This window comes from Equus przewalskii, chromosome 10 (genome assembly GCF_037783145.1).
Source record: "Equus przewalskii isolate Varuska chromosome 10, EquPr2, whole genome shotgun sequence".
Classification (NCBI taxonomy): domain Eukaryota; kingdom Metazoa; phylum Chordata; class Mammalia; order Perissodactyla; family Equidae; genus Equus; species Equus przewalskii.
In genome coordinates, this window is record NC_091840.1 from 18,516,771 (window position 1) to 18,539,401 (window position 22,631).

Consider the following 22,631-nt stretch of genomic DNA (forward strand, 5'->3'; position numbering starts at 1 on the left):
CCACAGGCCACCAGGCATCCTCCATCCCCCAGGCCAGCACACCCCTTTTCGCCCCCGTACCGCATCCAGACTCTGGAGCCGGAAGCCATAGGCTGCTCCACGCTTGCTGCTGTTCATGTAGTTGCCGAAGGCCAGGACGATCTGGGAGAGGCGGGGGGGGGGGGCAGAGCTCAGCAGGGGGCCAGGCTGAGCAGCCCCCTGAAGAATAAACTGCACAAGTGGAAAAGGTGGCAAAGAGCAAGCCTACACTCAGTCCCCACTGCACTCCTGCGTGGACCCCTCAAGTCTGTGACACATGTACATGTGTGTGTACATATTTGACATGTGCACACCTAACACCATGGCACACCCAATTTTGTCCTCTGCGATTCCCAGCCAAAACTCTGCTGCCGACATCTCCTCCAAGGCTGTGAGGTCTCAGCTTTTCTAACAGCTATTGATGCTGGTTCCCTGAGACTCCCTGAGCAGGTGCGCGTACTCTGCTCTAACCACACTGCAGTACCTGGAGGGGGCTTGACCCTGGGGTGGGGTCTGAGGTGCGCTGTTGTAGACATAGCCCCCACCCCCACCTCAGTATGTCCCTCTGAGCCTGTATATGAGAGGTGGGAACACCACATTTGTTGCATCCAAGGTGTGCAGGGCAGGGCCCGTGTCTCCCTCTCACATGACCCAGATCAGGCAAGGGGTCGTGGGTGGGCCCCTCCTCCCAGACCCTTGCCCTGGGCTCTCACCTCCAGGATCTGGCGGAGTTTGTCAGAAGATTTGATGGACATTGAGGCTGCAATGACGGCATTCAGTTGCTAGGGGTGGGATGGGGGAGACAAGGTAAATTGGGGCGGGGTGGGGGACAAGCCGATACATAGGAGGCTGAAGCCCTCCCAGAAGCCTTCTTGGAGCTAGCTGCCTCCTCCCCATCCCAACCCGGGCGCCACGCCCTCTCTGCCCCGCCCACATCGCCCTGCCTGCCCCGCCCACACCGGCATGAGCAGCTGGGCAGTATCCGGGAAGTTGCCCAGGAAGGTGAGCGTGGCCATCCGCTCCTGCAGGCGCGGGATGCGGCTGAAGCGCAGCATGAAGCGGTCCTCCTCCGACAGCTCTTCCATCGGCCGCTGCTCCCGCTCGAAGCGGGCGATGAGGCTTCGCTCATACTCCGTGGGCAAGAAGCGGGTCAGCAGCTCAAGGAAGTCCAGGCCGAGGGCCTGTAGGTCGTACCTTGAGCGCGCATTGGGGGTTGGGGGGGGACAGGGGGGCGGGTAAGTATCACTCCACATCCACCAGTTCTTGAGAGTAAAACTACCCTTCCCCCTTGAGTGAATAAATGAACTTCAGTATTTGCTATCTGCCAACAGCTTCAGGGAACAAGAGATAAGAATCAAGGAAAACTGGGAGCTGGGAAGTCTGGGGTCCCCATCATGTGCCAGTGGCAGATGCCCAGCTGTAAATGCCTGGGCTGAGTGCTGGGCAAGGAGGCAGGGAGGGAATGGGCACGTCTGGGTCTGGGCAGGGGCTCACACAATGACCTGTTTTCTCAGGCTGAAAATGGGAACAAGGTCCCCGGCCCTCCTCCCTGACCTGTGTTGGTATGAAGCTTGGCTGGCTCTATCCCACAGCTGGGGCTCTTTTACTAGGACCTGCCTGAGGATCCTGGCCTAACAGAGGGGATAGGCTGCCCACAAGCACATCCCCTAGGAGCAGGGGCACTCACGTCTCAATGGCCTGGCAGATGCGGTCAGCCCCCATGTTGCCCTTACGCAGGGTGATGGCCAGGTTCTTGGCCCGGTTGGCCTCGATGAGCGTGGCCTGGGTGGGGGCCTTCTGCACTGCCTTACTCTTCAGAGCACTGAGGTCCAGGCTGGGACCTTGGGATTTTGTCTTGAACTGCTCTTCAAAGTCACTCATGTCCAGCTCCTGAGGGGGCAGGGAGAGGAGGTGGGGCTGGGTGGGACCAGGGGCAGGTACACTCCTGGCTGAGCACTGTGCTCAGTGCTGGAGCCACCTATCCAGCCTCGACCAGGCCACCAGCAGGGAAACAAACCAGTAACCCAGCTTGGCCACCGGCCCTGATGGGGGATTCATCAGGGAGCCCTGAGGAGAAGGAAGATGAGCAGCACCCCACCCAGGGACCCAGACCCCAAGCCATTAAAGCTGAAGGAAGAGCTGAATTGGCCAGGGGTAAAAAGGAGAAAGAGAAGGGCATTCCAGGCAGAGGGAACAGCATTCGCAATGGCCTGGAGGCAACAGAACACATCCCTTTTGGAAAACTGAAAGTGGAATTAGAAGGGCTGAGGCCCTGATTATCTGTGAGAGGGGCCTGGAAGGAGAGTGGCACCACACTGGGGGGAGGAATGTGCCCCTCTGCAGGGATGGAGGGAAGGCCTCCAGAGGAGTCCGGATACACAGCTACTAGAGGCACTAACCCAGTTTGGCTTAATGCCCATCCCTGGGCCTCCAAGTCCTCATCTATAAAATGGGGTGGCGAAGACTAGTACCCAGCATGATCCAGGCAAGTCCCCTCTCCTCTGACACCCACACTGGGAGCAAGGCAGGGCCGCACTCACCTGCAGCACCTTTTCATCATTGAGCTCAGTGAAGACGGTGCCTGTAATCTGGCTGGGTTTCAAGGCCACCCAGTTTAAGAGCGGCATTCTGAACTTGGTCTGGATGGGTTTCTTGGCCTTCACTCCTGGGATAGGGGAGAGATGGTGAGCACTGAGGCGTTAGGGGGTGGGGTGGCTTGAGGGAACTGAGGCCCAGCGAGGCCTGACAGGGCAGGCAGGAGGCTGTAAGAGACCCCCTAGACAGAGGGTCCGGGAGGATACTGAAGCCGAAGCTACTCCCTCCATCTCCCCCCAGCCCTGGGTGGTGGACTTACCTGGGCCCATCTCTGGGCCGGGCCTTCCAAGGGCATCAGAGGGACCTCCCAGAGGCGGGGGCGGCGGAGGCACCGGACCATCTGTACCAGGAGGCGGCGGGGGCGGCGGGGGTGGGGGCGGCAAGTCTCCCGGCAGAGGCGGCGGGGGCGGGGGCTCCGGGCTGCCTGGGAGAGGTGGGGCCGGTGGGGGCGCCAAGGGCGGGGCTTCCTGCTGGGAGGGGAGGCTGGGCAGTGGGGGCGGGGACGGGGGCGGGGGCGGTGGGGGCGCTGCTCCGGGAACCGGCTCTGCTGCAGGTGGGAGATCTGAGCCCAGTAAGGACCGGGGAGAAGGGAAAGGGGTGTCAATGTCTTGACTTGGGTGGTCTCGTCTCCGCCTACCCGCTTTACGCATGCGCACTGGGCCCATTCCCTGTCCTCCCGCGCCTACCTGAGCCACGCCCACAACCCAAACCTACCTCTCCAGGCCGCAGACGTCCCCAGGCTCCCTCTCTAGCCCTGGTTCTCCCGCCTCCATCCCACCCAACTTGAAGCTCCTGCGCACCTGGGCTGGGAGAGCCGGTGGGCACCCCCGGAGTCGGGGCATCACTGCCGCTCGGAGTTGCCACAGCGACCTGGAGGATCTCGATGGAGACAGCATCCCCGGGCCCCCGCAGTATACGGATTAACCCCTTCTCCTCCAGCTCCTCCACCTTCAGCTCCAGGGCGGAAGGCCGCGCCGGGGCGGGGGCAGGCACTTTCTCAGGCTCAGGCGGACGCCTGGAGACGCCCATGGCGGTCGACTCACTGAAGCGGTCCTGTGAGCCCCGGAGGAGGGGTCAGTGCCCACCAGCAGGCCTGGCACAGAAGCCCCATCCTCTTGCCCGGCTGGAGGGAGGTGTCAAGCCTAGAAGCCCCAAGTGATCTGTTCTTGGGAGCCCGGCCCGCCCCTGGCCCGGCCTATGGCCCCAGCCTCACCCGCAGGGTCTCCAGCTCCTTTCGGGCCTGGCTTAGCTGCTTTTCCAGCTCTGCGATCTTGGCCATGGATTCGTTCTCCGCGTCCCGAAGCCGCTCTGTCAGCTGTGGCACCCGCACATGGTGAGCTCCCACCCGCGGCCGGGCACTGGCACCGCCGGTGAGGGGACGGCATCAGACACGCCTGCCTGGTGGGCTCGGGGGGCTTCCGGATGTGCTTAGCCCAGGGTGCCGCGCGGGTGGTGGGGTGGGGGGGAAGCCTGGCACTTGAACTCAAGTAGGTGAGGCGCTGAGGGCGCTAAAGTTCTCTTAGGAGGGGAAACCAAGGCACCACTGATGAGGGAGGTAGGGGGAGAGAAAACTGAGCTCGGAGGGGCCCCAGGCACCCAGCTCCACCCAAATCAGGGCCAGGGGTCTGAGCAGCGGGAGAGGAGGAGCCAGCCTCATTGAGAGTGACACCCAGAGGATACAGGACTTGGATTCAGGCCAAACTCATGGGCCAGGCAGAACAGCCACCCCCACTTCACACCTAGAACCCCAGTGTCTGACCCCAGTGTGGGGCCTTGTGGGCCTACTATGCGCGTGCGACGCCACGTTCAAGAGCAGCTCTCACCAGGGTCACCTGCTCCTGCAGCTCCTCCATGTGCTCCAGCACAGCATTCTTGGTCTCCGTGTCCTCCAGCAGCGCACCGACATCAAACACATTGTCCAAGTATGCCTGGATCTGCACCTGCAGCTTGTCACTCTCCGTGTGTCGAAGTTTCTGTCCCCCAGATGGAAGGAGCAGGGTGAGGCCGGGTGTGAGAGGTCTTTCCAAACCATCCCCCATCACCACCAGAGCCCAGGAAGGGGCCTGAACCCTAGCCTGCTTTTTTTTTCTTTATCCTTTATTGAGAAATAATTCACATACCATAAAATTCACTATTTTAAAGTGTATATTCAGTAGTTTTTAGCATATTCACAAGGTTGTACAACCATCACCACTAATTCCAGAACATTTTCATCACCCCAAAAAGAAACCCTGTAGCGGTTAGCAGTCATTCCCCATTCTCTCCTCCCCCAGCCCCTAGCAAGCCACCCACCTACTGGCTGTCTCTATGGATTTACCTGTTCTGGACATTTCAGATAAAGGAATCACACAATAGTTGGCCTTTTGTGCCTGGCTTCTTTCATTTAGCATAATGTTTTAAGACTCATCCATGTGGTAGCATGGATCAGTACTTCATTCCTTTTTATGGCTGAATAATATTCCATTGCATGGATATATCACCCTAGCCTGCTTTTCACCTTTTGTTAATCTTGGCTTTCAAAAATCCAATCACAAAGGCCTTGCTCCTCCAGGAAGCCTCCCAAAGGAATCAGGGAAGAAAGATGCAACTTCTCAGCTCAGGCTGGATCAGGAAGCACCAAGCCCCTCTGCCCACCTTCCCCAGGGCAAGGAACTCCTCCATGACTGGGCCCGTCCAGCATGAGCGGGGTCCCCCTTTGGCCCAGTATCTCTGCACTCCCCATTTTGTGCTCAGGTCAGAGCACCGTCTGAGGCTGATGCTTCCAGAGCCAGAGCCAGCACCACCTTGCGGCTGTTCCAGCAACAACAGCTCCTGGCACTGGGCTGCCCGCTATGCAGCAGGCACCATTCCACACATTGAGAGTCATTATGATTTCTGTGATTCTCCTATTTTACAGATGGGAAAACTCAGACTCAGAGAGACGAGATCTATCCAAGGGCATGTGGACTAGGAAGCGACAGAGCCAGGATGTGAACCCAGGTCTGTCTGACCCCACCACCCTTACTAACCCCTGAGCCACACTCTGAAGTGGGCGAGTGGTTAAGTCCGGGGAGAGTGCAGGGCTCACCTCCAAGTACAGGTCCAGGCCCAGGTGGGTGAACTCATATTGCAGGAAGACGCGGAAGTTCATGTTCTCCACTGAGTGTACCACAATGTTAATGAACTGCATGCAGGCCACCTGGGGGCAGGAGACGTGAACAGCTCTGTGATCCTCTGCATGGGGGTGCTCAGTGCCTTCCACCCCCCGTTTACCCCCAAGTCTCCCTCCCTCTCCACATTTCTCACTCCACTGACCCAGCTTTGTCCCTATCCATATTTCTCCCCCATGCCCCCTTCCTCCCGCCTCCCCTGTCTACTACCCACCCCTCCCCCACTGACTATTCAGTCCTCATACTTTGCAGGGCAGAGCCCAGAGCCTAGATACCTGGGCCTCGAGCTGCTCCTTGCACCCAAGAGTGGCCCAGCCCAGGCTGGGCTCCTGAGCTTACCATGAAGTCGATATTGCTATCCTCGTTCCGGAAATATTCCATCAGCTTTTCAAAGCGGTGCTGCTCCCCACACGCCTGGGTGAGGGGAATGGCTGTCACCGAGAGCACGGAGGGCATGACACACTTCCTAAGCCACCTTCCAGCTGCCCACCTTGTGCCTCTACAGGCTCCTCTCAAGTTAAGTCTAAGTCAGACCATGTCACTCTTCTGCTCAAAATCTCCACTCCATCTCTCACAGCCCTCCCTCTCGCTTACTCCATTCTGGCCACACTGGCATCCTGGCACATCCCACCTCAGGGCCTTTGCACCTGCTGTTCCAGCTGCCTTGTGTGCTCCTACTTGAGATCGCCCCCATACCCGGTCCCTCACTTCCTCAGATCTCACCTTCTCTATGAGGCTTCCCTGACCACCTGCCACCAGTCCCCACTCCTGTAGCAGCCTTGAGTTTTTCCCCATAGCATTTTTCATTTTCTCACATACCATGTAATTTGCTTGTTTATTACATGTTTATCATCTGTCTTCCCTGCCTTCTTTGTTTCTTTTGCTCACTGATGTATCCCAGTGCCCACTCTGCCTGACACATAGTAGGCATTCAGTGAATAGTCATTAAAGGAATGAATGACCATATCCTGCCTTATGTGTCATATTCTCAAGCATTTACTTCTCACGAGCTTGCTAACCAGAGTCAGCAACTCTAAGATGCATGGATCAAGTCCAGTTTGGATCTGGCAAGGCTCAGGGACACAGGGTCACCAGATCCCCATAGTCGTCCTGTTGCCCCAGCAATGCTGTTGCATGATCCTGCATCTCCCCTTCAGAGTTTCCCCATTCCAGATTGTCCCCACCCAATGTCCCCAGCTGCCCCCAGCAAGAGGTCACAACTGCCAGCCAGAGTTCCAAGCAACACTAGCTGGCAAGTACATGTTTGGGTGGGGCACTCCAGTACCTCCTTGAAGTTGTCAAAGGCTGCAAGGATGATTTCATGTCCTCCCCGCACCAGGCACACAGCTGCCAGCAGCTCCAGCACCAGAGCCTTCGTTCTGGCGTTGGGGGGAAGGGGGAGTTATCCACTGAGAACAGGCCTGCCCCACAGCAAAGGTGGGCGTGGGCCTGGCTGGGGGAGACCGGGGAGCCTGTGGGGGTGGAATGAGCTGGGCAGTGGTCCTGAGAACTGGGGTACGGAGCAGGCAGTGGGTTAAGTAGGAGGTGAATCTGGATGTGGAGAAAGGTTAGGGGCCTGGATCTCACCTGGGGTTCTTGTTGTTGAGGCTCAGAGCGATCTCATTGACGCAGGCTGGGTGGTTCATGACGAGGCTGAAGCCAGACTAGGGAGAGAGGAGAGGTCAGCTCCTCCAAGCAGCCCCCCGGGAATACCAGCGCCCTCCTGCCCCGCACCTCCGGCATGGTCAGCATCATGCCGCTCTGCTCTCTAACCGCCCTCAAGCTTAGGAAGGTCTTTGTATCCAACCACAACCTCTTCCGCAGCAGCCAAGCCTGGATCCTCATTTTAAATGCCTTTGTTCAAAAGCCAGTGTCAGGACTCAGCGCCTCAGACACAGCGAATCCTCAAAGGCTAGCTAAGTGAGGGAGGACCAGCTTCACCAGTCCCTCCCGCAAACGAACGAACCCAGAGCTGCTCTCCCCGTGGGCCAGGCATCCTGCCTTTCTCGGTCGGTGTGCCTAAGTTCCCACGTGAGGCACATCCATGCCCCCAGCCATGTCTGGGGGACTCTAGGGGACCTGACCAGGAGGGGGCAGAAATCTGGGCTTCCCCTCAAGACTGGTCAGCCTCAAGACCCTGAGCCAACAGCCCAGATCCTCAGGGTTCCCCAGTGGGGGGCAGGATGGGGAGACAGTCGATCCTAGAACTCTACCAGCTTAGGCAGCCCCCACTGAGATCAGGCACAGCTCCCCCGGTCCCCCACCCCCCATGCCCACCGGCCAACCTGGTAGTTCATGATGGCGCGCAAGCACATGATGCAGACGTGGACGTCGTCCTTCTGGCTGACAATGCGAGAATTCCGCAGGGCCTTCCTGCTGTGGGCCGGGGTCAGCCTGGGCCAGAGCAGGAGGAGGCAGCAGGGGTCAGACTCCCAAACTCAGCTTCCCCCTGCCCCCACCACTCAGATGGCCTCTGGAGTGAGAGGGGACACACCTGGAACGTTAGGCCACTGCTTCCCATCTACCTAGTCACAGAGGCCAGCTGAGGGCAGGAAGCCTTCCTCAGTCCCTAGGCCTGCGGTCTGGCATGGCAGGGAGGAGGTGAGAGGGGAGGTCAGGAAAGCAAAGACCCTTAACAGCGAGTTGGCATTAAAAAGGGGTGCTGTGTTGAGTGCATGGAGAGCCTACAAAAGGAAAAAAGCCAAAGCTTGGAAACCGCCATGGAAGATTGTCTCCACAAGGTGGCGCTCATGGCCACATGGGCTTATCTTCCATTATGAGAGGTGACTGAATTCAGATGGCCTTGGTTCAAATCCCAGCTGACCACTTACTAGGCAAGTTACTTAACCTCTCTGTGCCTCAGTTTCCTCATTTGTAAAACAGGAATGGTAATAATAGTACCTTCCTAATAGGGTTGTTGGCACTATGAAATGAGCTTAGAATGTACCTGGCACAGAGTGAGTGCTTTATGAGTGAGCTTGATACATTTTTGCTCAAATATACATGATTTTTTCCATTGTTGCAGATCTGCCAATCATGACTTCCGCATCAGGTCTTCTTGACAATTCTGTCACATTTCCAACAACACTGAGAGGCCCCACCCCCTTCCTCTGCCTGCCACATCTCCTTTCTCCTGTCATTGCTCAAATATGCCTCTGAGTCTTTGCTCATGCTGTTCCTTCTGCCTGGAATGCCCTTCCCCTTCCCCATCACTGCCAGTAAAGCCATATCCATCTACAAGACATAGTTCCATCTCTTCTGGGAAGCCTTCCCGATGCCCCAGGCAGTGGCCACGTCCCTTCTCAGAGTTCCCACTAACACCTCCATGGCAGCCTGTCACACATTGCCCCTTGCTAGACCATTGGTTCCCAAGGGCAGGGTAATCTGTCTCCTGAGCACCTGCCACCACACCTGATACATAGTAAATGCTGAAAAATGTTTGTTGAATGAATGAGTGAACGAACAAAGAAGCATATTGTGAGAGTTTGGGGCTTAATATGAAGTTGGTCCCCTAGACCCAGAGTGGGAAGGGAGGAAGCTGGGGGTCCACATGAGGCTCCAGCATCGTCTTCTTCCCTCTCCCCGCCCTGCCCCCGGATGCCCTAAGTTAGAGTGGGGTGACCTATCCACAGCAACTGAACCCACGGATGTCAGCTGAACGCCTCACCCAACCCCACCACCACCCCAGGAGCCAACCAGGCATGCACCTGCCCCCAGGTGGCTACGTACCGGGGAGAAGGGGGGCACCTGGAGGCCGCATGGGAGAAAACAGGGGGTTAGATGGGTACAAGAGGGGTTCCACTGACCCAGAAACCCCCTCTTTATCTCAGACCCACCCAGATTCCAGCCTCTAGGAACCCACCCTGAAGGCGTCTCAACACGCGCATCTCCCAGGCCCTGTATGAGGCCCTCACTCTGATCCCCAATGCCAGGCTGCCCTTCCACCACCCCCAAGGGCCCAGGTGGGGGGTGGCTGGGTGCAGTGGTCTGAGGGGAATTTGCCATTCTCCCCACCAGCCCGCCATGGGGCCCACATACTTGATGGTCAGGTGGCGACTCTTGGGCTGTGGTGGCAAGGCTGAGGGTGGACCCTTGCTGAGATCTTCCACCGACTGCTCCAGCGGCTTGCTCTTCTCTGAGCCGGGGGCCCCATTGTCTGTGCTCTCTATGTCATACCTGCGGGGGTTAGAGTGGGATTGGAGGCCAACACTGCAGGGGCATGTTAGAGAGGGGCAGGGGAAACTGAGGGGAGACAGATCTGCAGGAGCGACCAAGAGGTGGGAGGAGGACGCTGTGTTCTTGGCACTGTGCTGGACACAGAAGGGGGAGAGGGCACAGTGGAACAGAAGAGTAAGCCACCCAGGCCCCAGCTCGCCACGGCAGGCCACATGCCTCCCTGTCCATGGCAGGCCGTCAGGAAGGGGCATTCCTCAGGGCCAAGTGCAGGTTCCAGGGTGGGCTCTGGCTGCGCTGCTTGGAAGTGGCCAGAGTTGTGGGTGAGGTACAGGGAAGCATGGAGCAAGGCTCTGAGGAGCAGCAGGAGGCCAGGGGCAGGGGGCTTACGTGACGGAGCACTGGGCAAAGGCCAGGTACTCGAGGAGCACGTCCAGGCCGCGGTTCTCCTCGTTGAGGAACTCCTGCACCCACCTGCCGGCACAGGGCTCCCTCAGTTCTAGCCAGGAAGGAGGGCCCGCTTGGAGTAGGCACCTAACAGCCATGGCAGGGGCCCCTGCGGTGCCCTTCCTCCGGAAGACAGTAACCAGCCCCAGCCCGAGAAGACCCACGGACACTAGGGGATGCTAGCGGGCTTGGGCAGGACCCATGGCGCAGCCACGCCTCAAGGGGCCAGCAGAGCGTGGGCAGGGGAGGAGGCAGGGACACTGTCCTGACACTCACTCCGGAAATGGCCCATAGTCACAGCCTGTGCCGGGGAGGGAGGCCGTAGGAAGGGGAAGCCCCAGGGGCTGCCTGGAGGCAGAGCTCTCCTAGGCTCCCCCCTCCCAGAGGGAAATCTGAGCCCTCGCTCACCCAATGTGGTTTGTCCTCAGGGAGATCTCCAGCTCCCGCAGCACCTGCGTGGACTCCTGAACTCGCCTCTTAAACTGGGGGCCAAGAACAGAAGAGTCTAGTGGGTGGAGCCCAGGCGCGCCCCAGGCCCACAAAGCCCCGAAGCAGCAGCCAGCATTGCCCGCTCTCCCCGACAACTGGCCTTTCACGCGCGGCCTCCCCCACCACCTCCACACACCTGCACAGCCAAATAAGCATTCTCAGGCTACGCACGCTCCCCCATACACAGACACACACAATGAACACACACACCCAGGCACAGACACGAAGGGTACATACCACATATCCATACACAGATGCACGGGGTGCACACTCATACCTCCACACGCAGACATACAGCACACACACACACATCCAAACACGGAGAAACAGTAGACACACATTCAAGCATGAACCCCCTGGGGACACACACACATGCACATCCAAACACAAGCACTCAGGGTACACAGATATAAGGTACCCACGCATCCATACACATACACATGGGGTACACACACAGGCCCCTATACACAGATTCATGGGTACACACACATATCCATATGTGGACACAAAAGCACACATGTAGTACACGCATGCACATCCATGCAGGGGCACACAGGGTGCACACATGCACACTATACAAGTACACACCATATACCCATGTAAGCATGGACAGGCTATGCAGAGGAACCTGTAAAAGTGCATGCCCAGGGCACTCAGCCCCCTATAAACCACACACACACACACACACACACACACACACTCACACAGGTACCCACACAAGCCCACAGAAAAGTTTATACACCCAGTAACACCAGCTGCCCAGAGCTGGCAAGTGTAAGAGGAAAGGGGCAGAGAAGAAGGGGGAACATATACCCCCAGGTTGGACATCCAGTCAGCTGCTACCTTTCGGCTGACCCCACCCGTTTCCAGGTAGCTCCTCAGCTTCTGGATGTAGGCTGCGGGGGGGTTCTTGACTTGAAATCGCTCCTGGGGAGATGGAATGGGGTGTAAGCAGAACCAGCCCGGGCAAATGACCAGCCCTTGTCCCAGTGTCCCATTCTATCTCTAGCCCGAGGCCCCAGGCTGCTTAAGACCCCTGTGAGATACCAAAGGCATCAATCTAAACAACCCACCAGGCCACTTTAAACCCCAGGCCCGGGCGTAGCCTTCCCTGCCTGCTAGGGCCCCACAGACCACAGCCCTAGCTCAGCCTTGGGGTGGAATACAGAGGGGTCAGTCCTGCCATATGCCCCACCCTGGGGCAGGAGGCAACTCTGGCCAATAGGTGGCACCCTCCCAGCCCCCTGCCCTCCATGGACCATGCCCCAGCCCAGCGCTGGGAGTACAGGGGAAAACACTCTGGAGGGGCCTTGTGAAGGCGCCCAGTTCCTTGGCAGTCAGAGGGCCCCTTCCCCAGGGGACCCACCCCCCAGCCTGGCCTCTCCTTCACCTGTGTTGGTAGGCACCTGTGTATGTGCTCATCTCCTGTGCTCCAAAAAGCAACTGCTCCCTCCCCAGCTCCACCCAGGCTCCAGCGGCCACTCACACAAAGAGGCAGGACCACATCAGAGGCCCCCTACCCGGGAAGCTCCCATCCTTACCCAGCTTGACCCCTCAGATATGCCCAGCCACCCCCTCAACCTCGCACTTCTCCCAGGCCTTTGAGCCCCAAACCTGAGATGCCAGGCCAAGCGGCAGGGACCCCTACCACAGCCTCAAAGCCTCTGGAGGCAGCTCCCCGCCGTCTCCCCACAGCCCTGCCCTTACCCCGTAGACTCCTGCCCTGCCTGCTCATGCCATCCTGGCCCATTAACCGGAGTGGAAGGCCCAGCCCTGGCTCCCATGGGAGGCTCCCTGCTCCCCAACTCCCTACTCCCAGCCTCCAGAGCCACAGGCCTGCCTCCCTCGCTCACTGAATCCCCACAGCAGCCAGGCCCCACCCTGCCCCAGCGGTGGCAGAGGGGTCCTCCTGCTACCACGGACAGCAGCCCTAGAAGCTGGAGAGGCAGGGGCAGCCAAGTGAGCCATGAGGCAGCTAGCCCAGGCGCCCGGCCCAGCGCCAGGAGACGGGGCTTCCAGGCCCTGCTCTGCCACGGGGGAACTGGTTGACTTTGGGGAGCTGGTTGACTTTGGGGTTGACTGCAGCTCCTCTGGACCTGAGATAAAAAGAGGGCAGGGATTCCCGCCCCTTCCTTCCCACCTCCCATGGGGTCAAACGGAGATGTCCAACCCTGGGGCTGCCCCGTCTCTTCCCCAGCCCAGAGCTAGAGGGTTGACAGAGGCTGCATCAGGAAGCTCAGCCAGGAGGATGGCGACACGGCCCCAGCTGCACTGGCCAGTGCCCTGGACTAGCCCTGCCAGCTCTTCAGAAGGCAGACCTAGCCTTGCTCATGACTCATAAGGTCCCTGGGGAGACCCACGTCCAGGAGACGGGCATTCCAGAGTCCTGCAAGCACCCCCGGCCCCCTCCCCAGATGCTACACTGGCCTCTGGGCACGGCCTTGGCCTTATGGGCAGCGTGGTAGTGCCCCCTCTTCTGCCAGCCCCAGCCTGGCCAGGGCAGGACACCCTGATGATGGAAGGGGTCTGGTACCCACCTGGTCACAGATGAGCTCCCACTTCTTCTCGTTGTCATACTGGCTCAGCAGCTGGACCTTATCCGGGGGCAAGTTCATGCAGTTCTGGGGAGGAGGACAAGGTAAAGACCTTGAGCCTGGGGCCCCAACATGAGGAGGAGGGGAGCCTGGGCATTTTCAGGGAATCTACTAGGAGCCAGCTCCCCAGTAGGTCTGTCATACACATGAACCCTCGTCACCCTCTCACCCCAGGAGATAAGTAGCGTCAGCCAATGAGAAAACCGAGGCCCAGAGGGGGAGCACCTTTCCCTGGGCCCAACAGCTAGAGAGTGACAGGGATTTCAATCCAAGTCAGCCTGACTCCAGCATCTGGGCCCTGTCACCCCCACACCACCTCAGTGGCACACCTGTCATGGAGGCAGGAGTGTGGGACCTCAGCCACCTCTGAACTCGTTTCCCCAGGTGTGATAAGGGAGCATCATCTCTTCTCCCATTTGGGTGGGAAGCTAACAGGGGACATCTCCATCCAGGCCCAAGCGTGGCCAGGCATGGACTGTGCCCCATTCCCATGTGCCACCAGACACCACTGGGGCTGTGTGCAGTCCCAGCCCAGGGCACCATTGACTCGCAAACACCAGAAAACCTCTCGCAAGGTCAGCAGACAGCACCCTCCTTCCCCATCCCTCTCCAGCCCCCTCCTACCGCATCACTTCTGGAAGGAAGGAGATGTGGACAGGCTGAGGGAGCTGAGGTCAGACCGGCAGGGAGTTCCAAGCAATTGCATCATGGCTGCAGGGGCCAGGGGTATTCCCAAGGAGGGTCACCCCGTCACAGAAACTGGGGAGAGCAGCCAGCACACTGGGTCTGTGGTGCTGGTGGCCCAGGCTGGGACTCCCCTCAGGAGCTAAGTAAGGTCAGCCCTGTTCTGCCTGGGTCCTCCTCCCCCGGCCACAGACAACAAGGGTGCACTGTGCCTGTCAGGCATCTCCCCCCCGGGGCAGGTTTGGGGTCCTGCCTGGGCTGTGGAATCACAGGTGTTGCCAGCACTAGGGGCTCCATGGACCCCCAGGACTTGGCGTGTCTCCCTAACAGACCCAGAAGATGATGCCAGTTCATCCCAATTCAGTAAACCCCAGGTTTATTGAGAGTCTACTATGCATCAGGCCCCGAAAGACTTGTGCTCAGAGAGCTCCAAGTATCCCTGGAGATGGGAGAGAGGCCAGGGAGCCTCAGCCTGGAGTCGAGGAGGCTGCTGCCACTAGCTCTGGGGGCTCTGACTGCACATCTCACAGTCACGTGGCCCTGAGAGGAGGCCACAGCTTGAGCAGAGACAGAGCCACACCTACCAGAGGCTCCTCAGCCAGCTTCCTCTCTGGGTCGCTGGGCCTAGTTCTGGGGCTCTGGCCAGACCTTGCCCCAAAAATCACTGCCTTAGGTCAGCCCCAGACAACAGGAAGCTGGGTGCTCTCTGCCCCCGTTGTCCAAGGTTTCTAGCCGGGGCCCCACTTGAGAGGTGAAACTACCCATCCACCAGGCCCCCCCAGGCCAGCTGGGGATGGGGATACGTCATTCCTCTCCCCCATTGCGAAAGTGAGCCCAGATTGAGGAAACCGCTGCTGTGTCATCTACTCCCTCCCCCAACCCACCAAGAGCCAGAACAGCTCCTGCCACCTGGGAGGGACTGACAAGGGGCTTTGGAGCTCAGGGGAGGGCCCTACTTGGCCAGAGAGGCAGCCCTAGGGCCATTCTCTGCCTGTCTGTCTGCCTCTCTCTCTCTTTCTCCCTGGTCCTTCCTGATCTCCCCCCTACCCCACAGAAACCCAGGGTGGGGCAGGGCCGAGGTGGTGAGGGGGCAAGGCTGAGGGGGAAGGAGGAAGCTTGGAGAGAGGACAGGCGGTGCCAGGGAAACTGGAGGGGGGCCAGCACAGAGGAGGGAGGTGGTACTGGGTGAAAAAGGGTGCAGAGGAGTGAGGGGGATGGCTGAGCCCCAGCATCTAGCCTTCCAGGGGACAGCCGCTTCCTGACATGGGTCCTTCTGGGCCTCACCCACCCCAGAGACCTGTTTGCTTCCTGGAATGGCCCCAGTGGCACTTCTAGAGGCAGCGACTAATCCTAATGATGACCCCAGCAAGTGTGGGAGCCAGCCTTGCCTGAAGGCTTACTGCGTCGGGCACTGATCTGAACCCTCCGCCCTCGCCACCGTGACTGGCACTGTCATGATCCCCATCTTACAGGTGCAAGCACGGGTTAGTTTGGTGACCTGGCCAAGGTTACGAAGCCAGTAAGAGGGGAGCCAGGCTGGCTTTGAGCCAAAGCTGACTCTGAACCGCGCCCTGGTCCACGCCCCGTCACAGCCCATGGTTATTAGTGGGGAGGGGAGGCCTCCGCTGGCCGGTACACCTGTCCCGACAGTGGTGGAGGGCAGGGTGCCCCTTTGCCCCTTCCCCACCTGGGCCTCCTCAGGCCCCCGGGGCCTACATGCCAGCCTGCCAGACGGGCTAAATTTAGGCTCGGAAATCAGAAATAGCTCTGACAGCACGGAGCGCTAATTAGCAGCTGTTCCTCTGCTGTGCCCACCAAGGAGTCAGGCACCCTAGGGAGCGGGAGAGGGGCCAGTGGATGCCACTCGCTCAGGGTGGGGTGAGGCCATCCTGGAAAACAGCAAAGACCCCAGACCCAGGGCCCTCAGCACAGAGGTAGCACCATGGGTTGGGGGCTGGGAGACAAGTAAAAGGTTGGCTCAAATGGGACAGAAAAGGATAGGAAGTCCAGATGTTGGGGGGAACACCCACCTCCTGTGAGGCGGGGGTGGGGGATGGGGCAACTGTGGTGTGAAGAATCCTGAGCGGGATTCAGGAGACCCAAGCTCTGGGCCCACCAGCTCTAAAGCTTCTTTGCTTCCTTGAGCCTCAGCTTCCTCCTCCGTGCAATGGGCACACTTCCCTCCTGCCTCTCGGACTCACAGTGAGAAGCTGTGCTTTGATGTAATAACACTCTTCAGTGATGCGCCACTGTGAAGAGGCAGTTCACGGACTGGGGCAGGGGGCGTCCATCGACGACCCCAAAGTGAGGGATGGTGTGGTGAGCAGAAGTTTGTGAAAACATCAGAGAAGCAGACCTGTCTCCAAGGCTTGGCCAACATGAACTCACCCTTCAGCCCCCTTTCCCTGCTGCCCTTAATGCTTCAGGTCAGAGAGAGAGGGAGCTAGGATCCATCTTCTGGGGTGTGGCCAAGAAAAGGGACTGATTCCCCAGTCTTCCTGTCGGAATGTGTGGGATCATTCTCCTCCCTGCCTGCCCTAACTTTCTGGTGCCAGAGGGGCCTCCAGCCTCGTTCACCCAAGACCAGCCCCTTACAGGCTTATGCCACGCATGCCCCCTGCCCCCGCCCAGTCCTGACATCTGGGGAGGCCTCCCCGGAGAGTGGAGGGCTCCATCTCCCTTTGGACACAGCCACACCCTCAGTTTCACTTTCAGTTTGAGCTGAGACTGCGTCCCAACCCACCAGCCCACCCTCTCCCATGAGGCCCGGCTCTTCGAAACCCAGGATGCTCTTGAACTTGGGTACCAACCCCAGTCTCAGCGCAGCCCCACAGGGGTTCCTCAGCCTGATGGGCCCCAGCCCCCACTTCCCCATCCATCTCCCCTCTGCCCACCTCTCTATGGTCTCAACCTTGGCTTTGGAGCTCTCAGCACATCTCCAAAAACAATTTTATCCACTTAAAAAATTCTGGTATATAGATTTCCTGGGGTTCTGAGAAGCAATCCCAAGCTTACAGAAGGGCTGTGGGATAACTCAGCCCTAGGATCAGATGCTTAGAACCCCAAAAAGCTAACAGCTTCTCCCATCAGGGTTCAAGGGTCCCCAAGACAGGGACAAGGGCAAGCAGAGTGGGAGCCAGGGCAGCAGGCACTGCCCACATAATCTAGCTTGGTAGGAGGAAAAACCACCACAACAATCATAATAATCAAGACTCCCAAAATGCTCACTCTGTACTGGGTGCCCTTCTAAGTGCTTTCCATCTGTTAACTCATTTAAGCCTCGACAGCAAGCCTACAGAGTAGATAATAGTATAATCCCCACTTCCCAAATGGGAAACTGAGGCATGGAGCGATTAAGTCGCTTGCCCAAAGTGACCTAGTTGGCGAACTGGTAGGAAGACTCAGTTTCCTCGGAGGAAGGAGCACTGAGGGCAGTGAGAAGTGTGGTGCTGGCCCCCGGGGGTCTTCTGCAGACAGCCTGGCCCCTGGCCACTGTCTGAGGAACCAGTAACAGTCAGCCCCATTTCCTGCCACCCAGCACCCTGCACTTCCTGTTGTTGCCCACACTGAGCTCTTACTCACTGGGGAACCCCCCCCCCACCAGCACACCCTCTTTCAGAGGGAAGTGGAGGCCTCCCCATGTGCGCACAGCTACCGTTAGCACCCCTGCCGCCCCACCCTCCAGGAGAGGTGGGCCCTCCCTCTCGCGGTTTCCGGCCACCAGCCAGTCTTCAGTCTAGGCCCCACTGTCGCTGACCTGCCTGATGGCAGGGAGGGCAGCCTGGCCAGTGATGACTAAAGACAGTCACCTTTGTTGGTCTTGGTAATGGAGACGGGGAAGGGGAGAGGCAGGGTCTGGGCTCCCTCACCTGGAGGGGCTCCTGGATGGGGAGGACCAGATCAGCTCTAACGTCATGCCCTTCCTCACAATGCAGAGTGTTCATTGAGCACTGGCTCTGTCAGGCATTGTGTGAAGCACCCTATTTAATCCCCTCAGCAATCCTAGGAGGCTGGCGTATACCATTATCATTCTCTTTTTACATAGGAGGAAAATGGAAGCTCAGAGCAGTTAAGTAACTTGCTCAAGTTCACACAGGTAGTAAGTGGCAAAGACAAAATTCAACCCCCAAACTTCGTGACCCCAAAGCCCGGGAAGCTACTCTGCCCTTCCCATGAGTAACCCCTGCCCCTCTCAAAGGCCCAAGCCTCCTTGCCTTGCCTTTCCAGGGCTCCATGTTCCCAGGAAAAATGAAGAGGTAGCCTCAAGAGCAGCCCCACCTGCTCCTGCCCATCTCACCCAGCTCTTTGCCAAATGGCCCCAGATGTCACTGTGAATCATGCCTACCACATCCCTGGGTTTCCAGGGTCAGCATGTGCCAGCCCTGCCTGCTGGGAATGTCACCCCTCAGCCTCTGCCCAGCCCAACATCTCACCACATGGCCAGAAGCCCACTGGGATCCTCCATGTGAGACAGCCCAGAGATGAGAGTCATAGGGCCTGAGCGACCCCACAGCTACAAACTTCGTCTGCCCCACCCCAGAGGAGGGAGCTGGTCAAGGAGGCACTGCCTAGGTCACAGGCCGACAGAAGGGAGACATCCACCTCTGCCCTTCACCACCAGGCCCAGAGAGAAAGGGGTCCAGCTGAAAGCAGGACTCCCAGGGTCCACACTCTACTTGGAGGTGTCCTGATGTCCCCATCAGCCTAGCCAAGAGCCCATGTCTCTGGGCACATGCTAAGGGCACCCCAGGGTGCTAGGCCCCATCCAGCAAATTCCTCTCCAGGTGCTTCAGCCTCCTCTTGGACGCCAGCATCAGTCTTGGCCTCAAGCACAGCATCCCTGGCACTTCCCTCCATCCCTTTGCCCCAGGGTTACCGGCTCCTCCCTGCATAGACGATCAGGGGGGTCCTATGCCCAGCCATAAGCATGGACTTCTGGTAGGTTTAGAAAGGGTGCCTTGCTATCACAATCCCTGACCCTGGCAGGAGAGGGCCTGAAGGGGCTGGAAGACACCAGCCTTGGGCATAACGGAGGAGAGGCGAGAGCTCGGAGCCTGACTGGCTGGTTTTCCCACCAGTGTAGCAGGCCCAAGTCGCCGGGCAGCCATCACTCCTCCCCTATTGCTAAGGCAGCAGCGGAAACCCTGGCTCAACCTGCTCTTTCTCCCGCCTCTTTTAAGCAGGGGCACCCCTCTCTCTCACAGCCTCCTTAGAAAAGCAGCCCCCCACCACTCACCCTTGCGTGGGAGAAAGTCTGCCCATGGGGAAAGGGAGAGCAAGCCCCATCTCCTCTCTGGCTATGGGCCTTGGTGGAGGCACCCTCACCCACAAGAGGGGTCCCACAGCCAGGAGCCAAGGAGTGGTTTTGGGTTTCAGGATCCTACTCCACACCAGGGATGAAAGGGCCAAAGGAAGAGGTTCCCTGGGACCATGTGACTAGACCCCAAGGGCAGGGCTGGGCTTCTGGGGGGGTGGGCCCATCACTCTCAGCAGTGGAGGGTCTCTCCTCTCAGATGTTCCCTGAGGACAGGATGCAGCTCTGGCCACAGAGGCAACGCTCAGACGGAGGTGCACCCTGCAATACTAGTTGCCAGGCCTATGGGTTTAGCCAAATCTTTAGCCCTGGGCAGCCTCAGACAGGGGCCACGGCTGTCACCCCAGGGCGTGGCTCCTACCCCTGCTGGGGGGAGTGAGAGAAGCCAGGTTCTTAGCTAAGTGACCTTGGGTTGGGTGCATTCTGCCCACACAGGACAAGCAACAGGCTGATCGCTCCCCAGGAAGAAGGTGAAGTGTCAAACACACTGGGGTTCCTGGCGACTGGGGGGGAGACAGGGAGCCCCACTGGGTGCTGCTGCCCTAGATTCTACCCAGCCACTACCGCCTTCTCCACCAGGACATCCTCTAAGACCCATCTCTAGGCCTCTACCCTCCACGCCCTGGTACTTAGGGACTCCCAGTGGCATTTAGTGTCAGACTCAGCCAATCAGCGCTCAAACCAAAAAACGCAAGCAGGGCAATCAAGTGCTACCCATGCATCAGAACCTCGCCATTTGACTTTTGGATTTTCCACTGGTCTGAATTATTCACACAGCTCCTCCCCATTGGTGTGTGTTTAACACATCACCGACTGGGGCCTGGACCGCACCTCCAGAGCCTGTCTCTCCCTCATCCATAGACACACACTTAGGGGGAAAGACAGACCGATGGCCCCTCAATCAGGCTGGCAGGGCTCCAGGGATCCACCACCAACTCAGGCTCCCCAGATGGCCCCCAGAGACTGTCTCTCTTCATTCCCCCCTCCCCCATTTGCTCAGCTCAGCTCAGCTTTGCCAGACCATGGGTTTGGAGAAGGGGGAGCAAGTGGAGAGATGGGGTAATCTGGGCCTAGCCTAGTGTGAAGTGTCCCTCAGAGTCCCTTCTCCTCTACTCAAGAAAGGTGCCTTTACAAGGATAGGCCAGACCCCACCCCGCCCCATAGCTCCTCCAAACCCCTCCAAACCTTTCTCCTGGGAGGGGGCAGCAGACAAGATTTCCAGGAACTATTAGCAGGGGCCATGCAGAGGATCTGGCAAATATGGCCTAATGACTAGCCATGGGAGGGGAAATTATGTCAAGGAGGTGGAGGGGACCGGGAATTGAGCACTGCCACCAGCCAGCACTGCTCTGCTGCCTGCGCCTCCCTCAGGTCCCCACCCTCAGACCTGCAGTGCCAGCCTGCTCAGCCTGGGAAGTGCCTCTGGGAAAAAACACATCCTCATTCACTCATCACCCAGTGTCCAGCAGGGAAGCTGACAGCAGACAGGCCACCAGGCAATTAGTTAGAGAAGGGAGCCTGGGACAGGGCTGAGGCAGGGAGAGGGAAGTGAGAAGGAGTGGCCCTTCCGCCTCCCTACTTCAGCCTCCCATCAGGTCTTAGGGATCCCTGACTTTGCTCTGGAGCCCTGGCCCACCAACACATCCTGACCACCTCCAGGTTCAGCCTGAGCTGATGGGTCCATACCCAGTGGCCTAGTCCCCAAGCCCCCCAATTCCTGGAACAGGTGACAGTGGGAAGAGGGGACTTCCAGACTTTTGCTCCACCCCAAGCCAGAGTCACCAACCCATCCTGACCCCACCCTTCCTAACCTAATAGCTTCGGTGGAAAGGAGGGGATGCCCAAGATGAAGACCCACAGGCAGCCTCGCCCGACATACAGAGGGTGAGAAACAGACAGCCTGTCTGCATGATCTGACAACCCAGTTCCCAGCAGCCTAGGCACCAACAAATCAGGAGCCAACACCTCAACTCCGGCTCCCGCTCCCTGGAGGTGAAAGTGTAACCCCTTCCATCTTTGACCCCAAGACACAGGCAGACGCTCCAGATCCACACCCGGTGGTGGGGCCTGCGGGCAGTGAGGAAGGAGGTGGCGCGGGTACCCCCCTGGCGTGGTCCGCTCCCAACTTCCTCACAGGACATTTTTGTTTAGACCTTTAGACCCAGAAGCGCCAGGAGTGGGTGTCTTGGGGAGGGAGACTGGGAGATTGCAGAAGAAAGTTTGTGGGGGAGAGTGCTAAGTCACTCTGAAAGAAGACACTGTTACTCCCACCCATGGAGGGGCAGCCGCTGGGCCGGGATCTCCAAGCGGTACCTGAGCCCCCGGGGGCGGGGACGCGCGCCGCCCCCCGCCCGCTCCCTGCGCGCAGCGGGTCACACTCACCAGGACCCGGTTAAACCTCTCCTCCAGCTCTCCGGCCGCGGGCATCGGCTGCTTGGGCGCCGCGGGCTGCTTAGGAGACAGTGCGGCGGGGCTCGCAGGCTGCTCCGCGCTGCCGGCCGCGTTGCCCATGGTGGTCCCCACCCAGCCGGCCAGGCGCCTCCAGCCTCGGAAATCCAGCTTTCCGGGGGGCGGGGGACGAGGCTCCCGGCCCGGGGGGCAGGCGGGCAGCGGCTGGCGGCGGCGGCGGGTCGGCGACGCGGGAGCTCGGCTCAGCGGCGCCCAGGGGCCGGGGCGCGGCGTCCCATCGGGGTGGCCCCGTCCGAGGAGCCGGGCGGCGAGCTGCGGGGTGGGGGGAGGAAGTCAGGCTGCAGGCCGCCGGGGCCAGAGGGCTGGGCCGGGGGCAGGAAGCTGCGGCGCGGGCTCCCCCCTCGGTGATTCTCTAACTTCTGCTGTCGCTCCCGGTGCGCGCAAACCGCAGTTCGCCGCCGCCGCCGCTACGCACCCAGCCCCAGGGGGGCGGGCTGGAGGGAGGGGGCGGGCGCCGGGTGCGGGCCCGGGGTCCGCCGGGGCCATGGCGCCCCAGGGAGGGGGCTGCTGCGCCGGTTCACCTGCCGCAGAGGGGGCGGCCAGCGCCGCTTCACCTGCAGGAGCGGGAGGCGACGGAGGCGAGGCAGAGGCGGCGGCGCGCTCGGCGGCGCCTCCGGGTCCTAGAACCGCATGCTCCCGCTGGCTCGGAGCCGGGGGACTGGCGGGGTCTGGGTGAAGGGGGCCACGGCCTTGGGGCAG

At 59.4% G+C, this 22,631-nt stretch overlaps 1 protein-coding gene and 1 long non-coding RNA gene across 7 annotated transcripts in view; one reads left to right on the forward strand and one right to left on the reverse strand.

The window, feature by feature from the left end:
• The window catches only part of FMNL1 (formin like 1), a 24,846-nt gene extending 2,362 nt beyond the window's left edge, over positions 1 to 22,484 (reverse strand). Inside the window, exons 1-21 of one of the 6 annotated variants that reach the window (XM_070560298.1) lie at positions 21,846 to 22,203; positions 13,409 to 13,492; positions 11,685 to 11,798; positions 10,791 to 10,864; positions 10,326 to 10,409; positions 9,801 to 9,938; positions 9,492 to 9,509; positions 8,048 to 8,156; positions 7,350 to 7,426; positions 7,048 to 7,141; positions 6,102 to 6,176; positions 5,681 to 5,791; positions 4,437 to 4,586; positions 3,827 to 3,928; positions 3,414 to 3,666; positions 2,873 to 3,175; positions 2,559 to 2,683; positions 1,706 to 1,908; positions 978 to 1,212; positions 732 to 800; positions 61 to 141 (exon numbers count right to left, since the gene is read on the reverse strand). In XM_070560298.1, coding sequence (XP_070416399.1) covers positions 61 to 141; positions 732 to 800; positions 978 to 1,212; positions 1,706 to 1,908; positions 2,559 to 2,683; positions 2,873 to 3,175; positions 3,414 to 3,666; positions 3,827 to 3,928; positions 4,437 to 4,586; positions 5,681 to 5,791; positions 6,102 to 6,176; positions 7,048 to 7,141; positions 7,350 to 7,426; positions 8,048 to 8,156; positions 9,492 to 9,509; positions 9,801 to 9,938; positions 10,326 to 10,409; positions 10,791 to 10,864; positions 11,685 to 11,798; positions 13,409 to 13,492; positions 21,846 to 21,974 — 2,628 coding nt within the window. In that variant the 5' untranslated portion in view covers positions 21,975 to 22,203. Of the gene's footprint in view, positions 1 to 60; positions 142 to 731; positions 801 to 977; positions 1,213 to 1,705; positions 1,909 to 2,558; positions 2,684 to 2,872; positions 3,176 to 3,413; positions 3,667 to 3,826; positions 3,929 to 4,436; positions 4,587 to 5,680; positions 5,792 to 6,101; positions 6,177 to 7,047; positions 7,142 to 7,349; positions 7,427 to 8,047; positions 8,157 to 9,491; positions 9,510 to 9,800; positions 9,939 to 10,325; positions 10,410 to 10,790; positions 10,865 to 11,684; positions 11,799 to 13,408; positions 13,493 to 21,845 lie in introns of all 6 variants that reach the window. The other 5 variants (XM_070560294.1, XM_070560292.1, XM_070560293.1 and 2 more) reach the window with 5 other exon arrangements.
• Positions 3,810 to 6,728, forward strand: LOC139073869 (uncharacterized). The gene is made up of 2 exons (XR_011522971.1): positions 3,810 to 3,946; positions 5,510 to 6,728. It is a non-coding gene; the product is annotated as an uncharacterized lncRNA (long non-coding RNA).
• Positions 22,485 to 22,631: the final 147 nt, after the last annotated feature.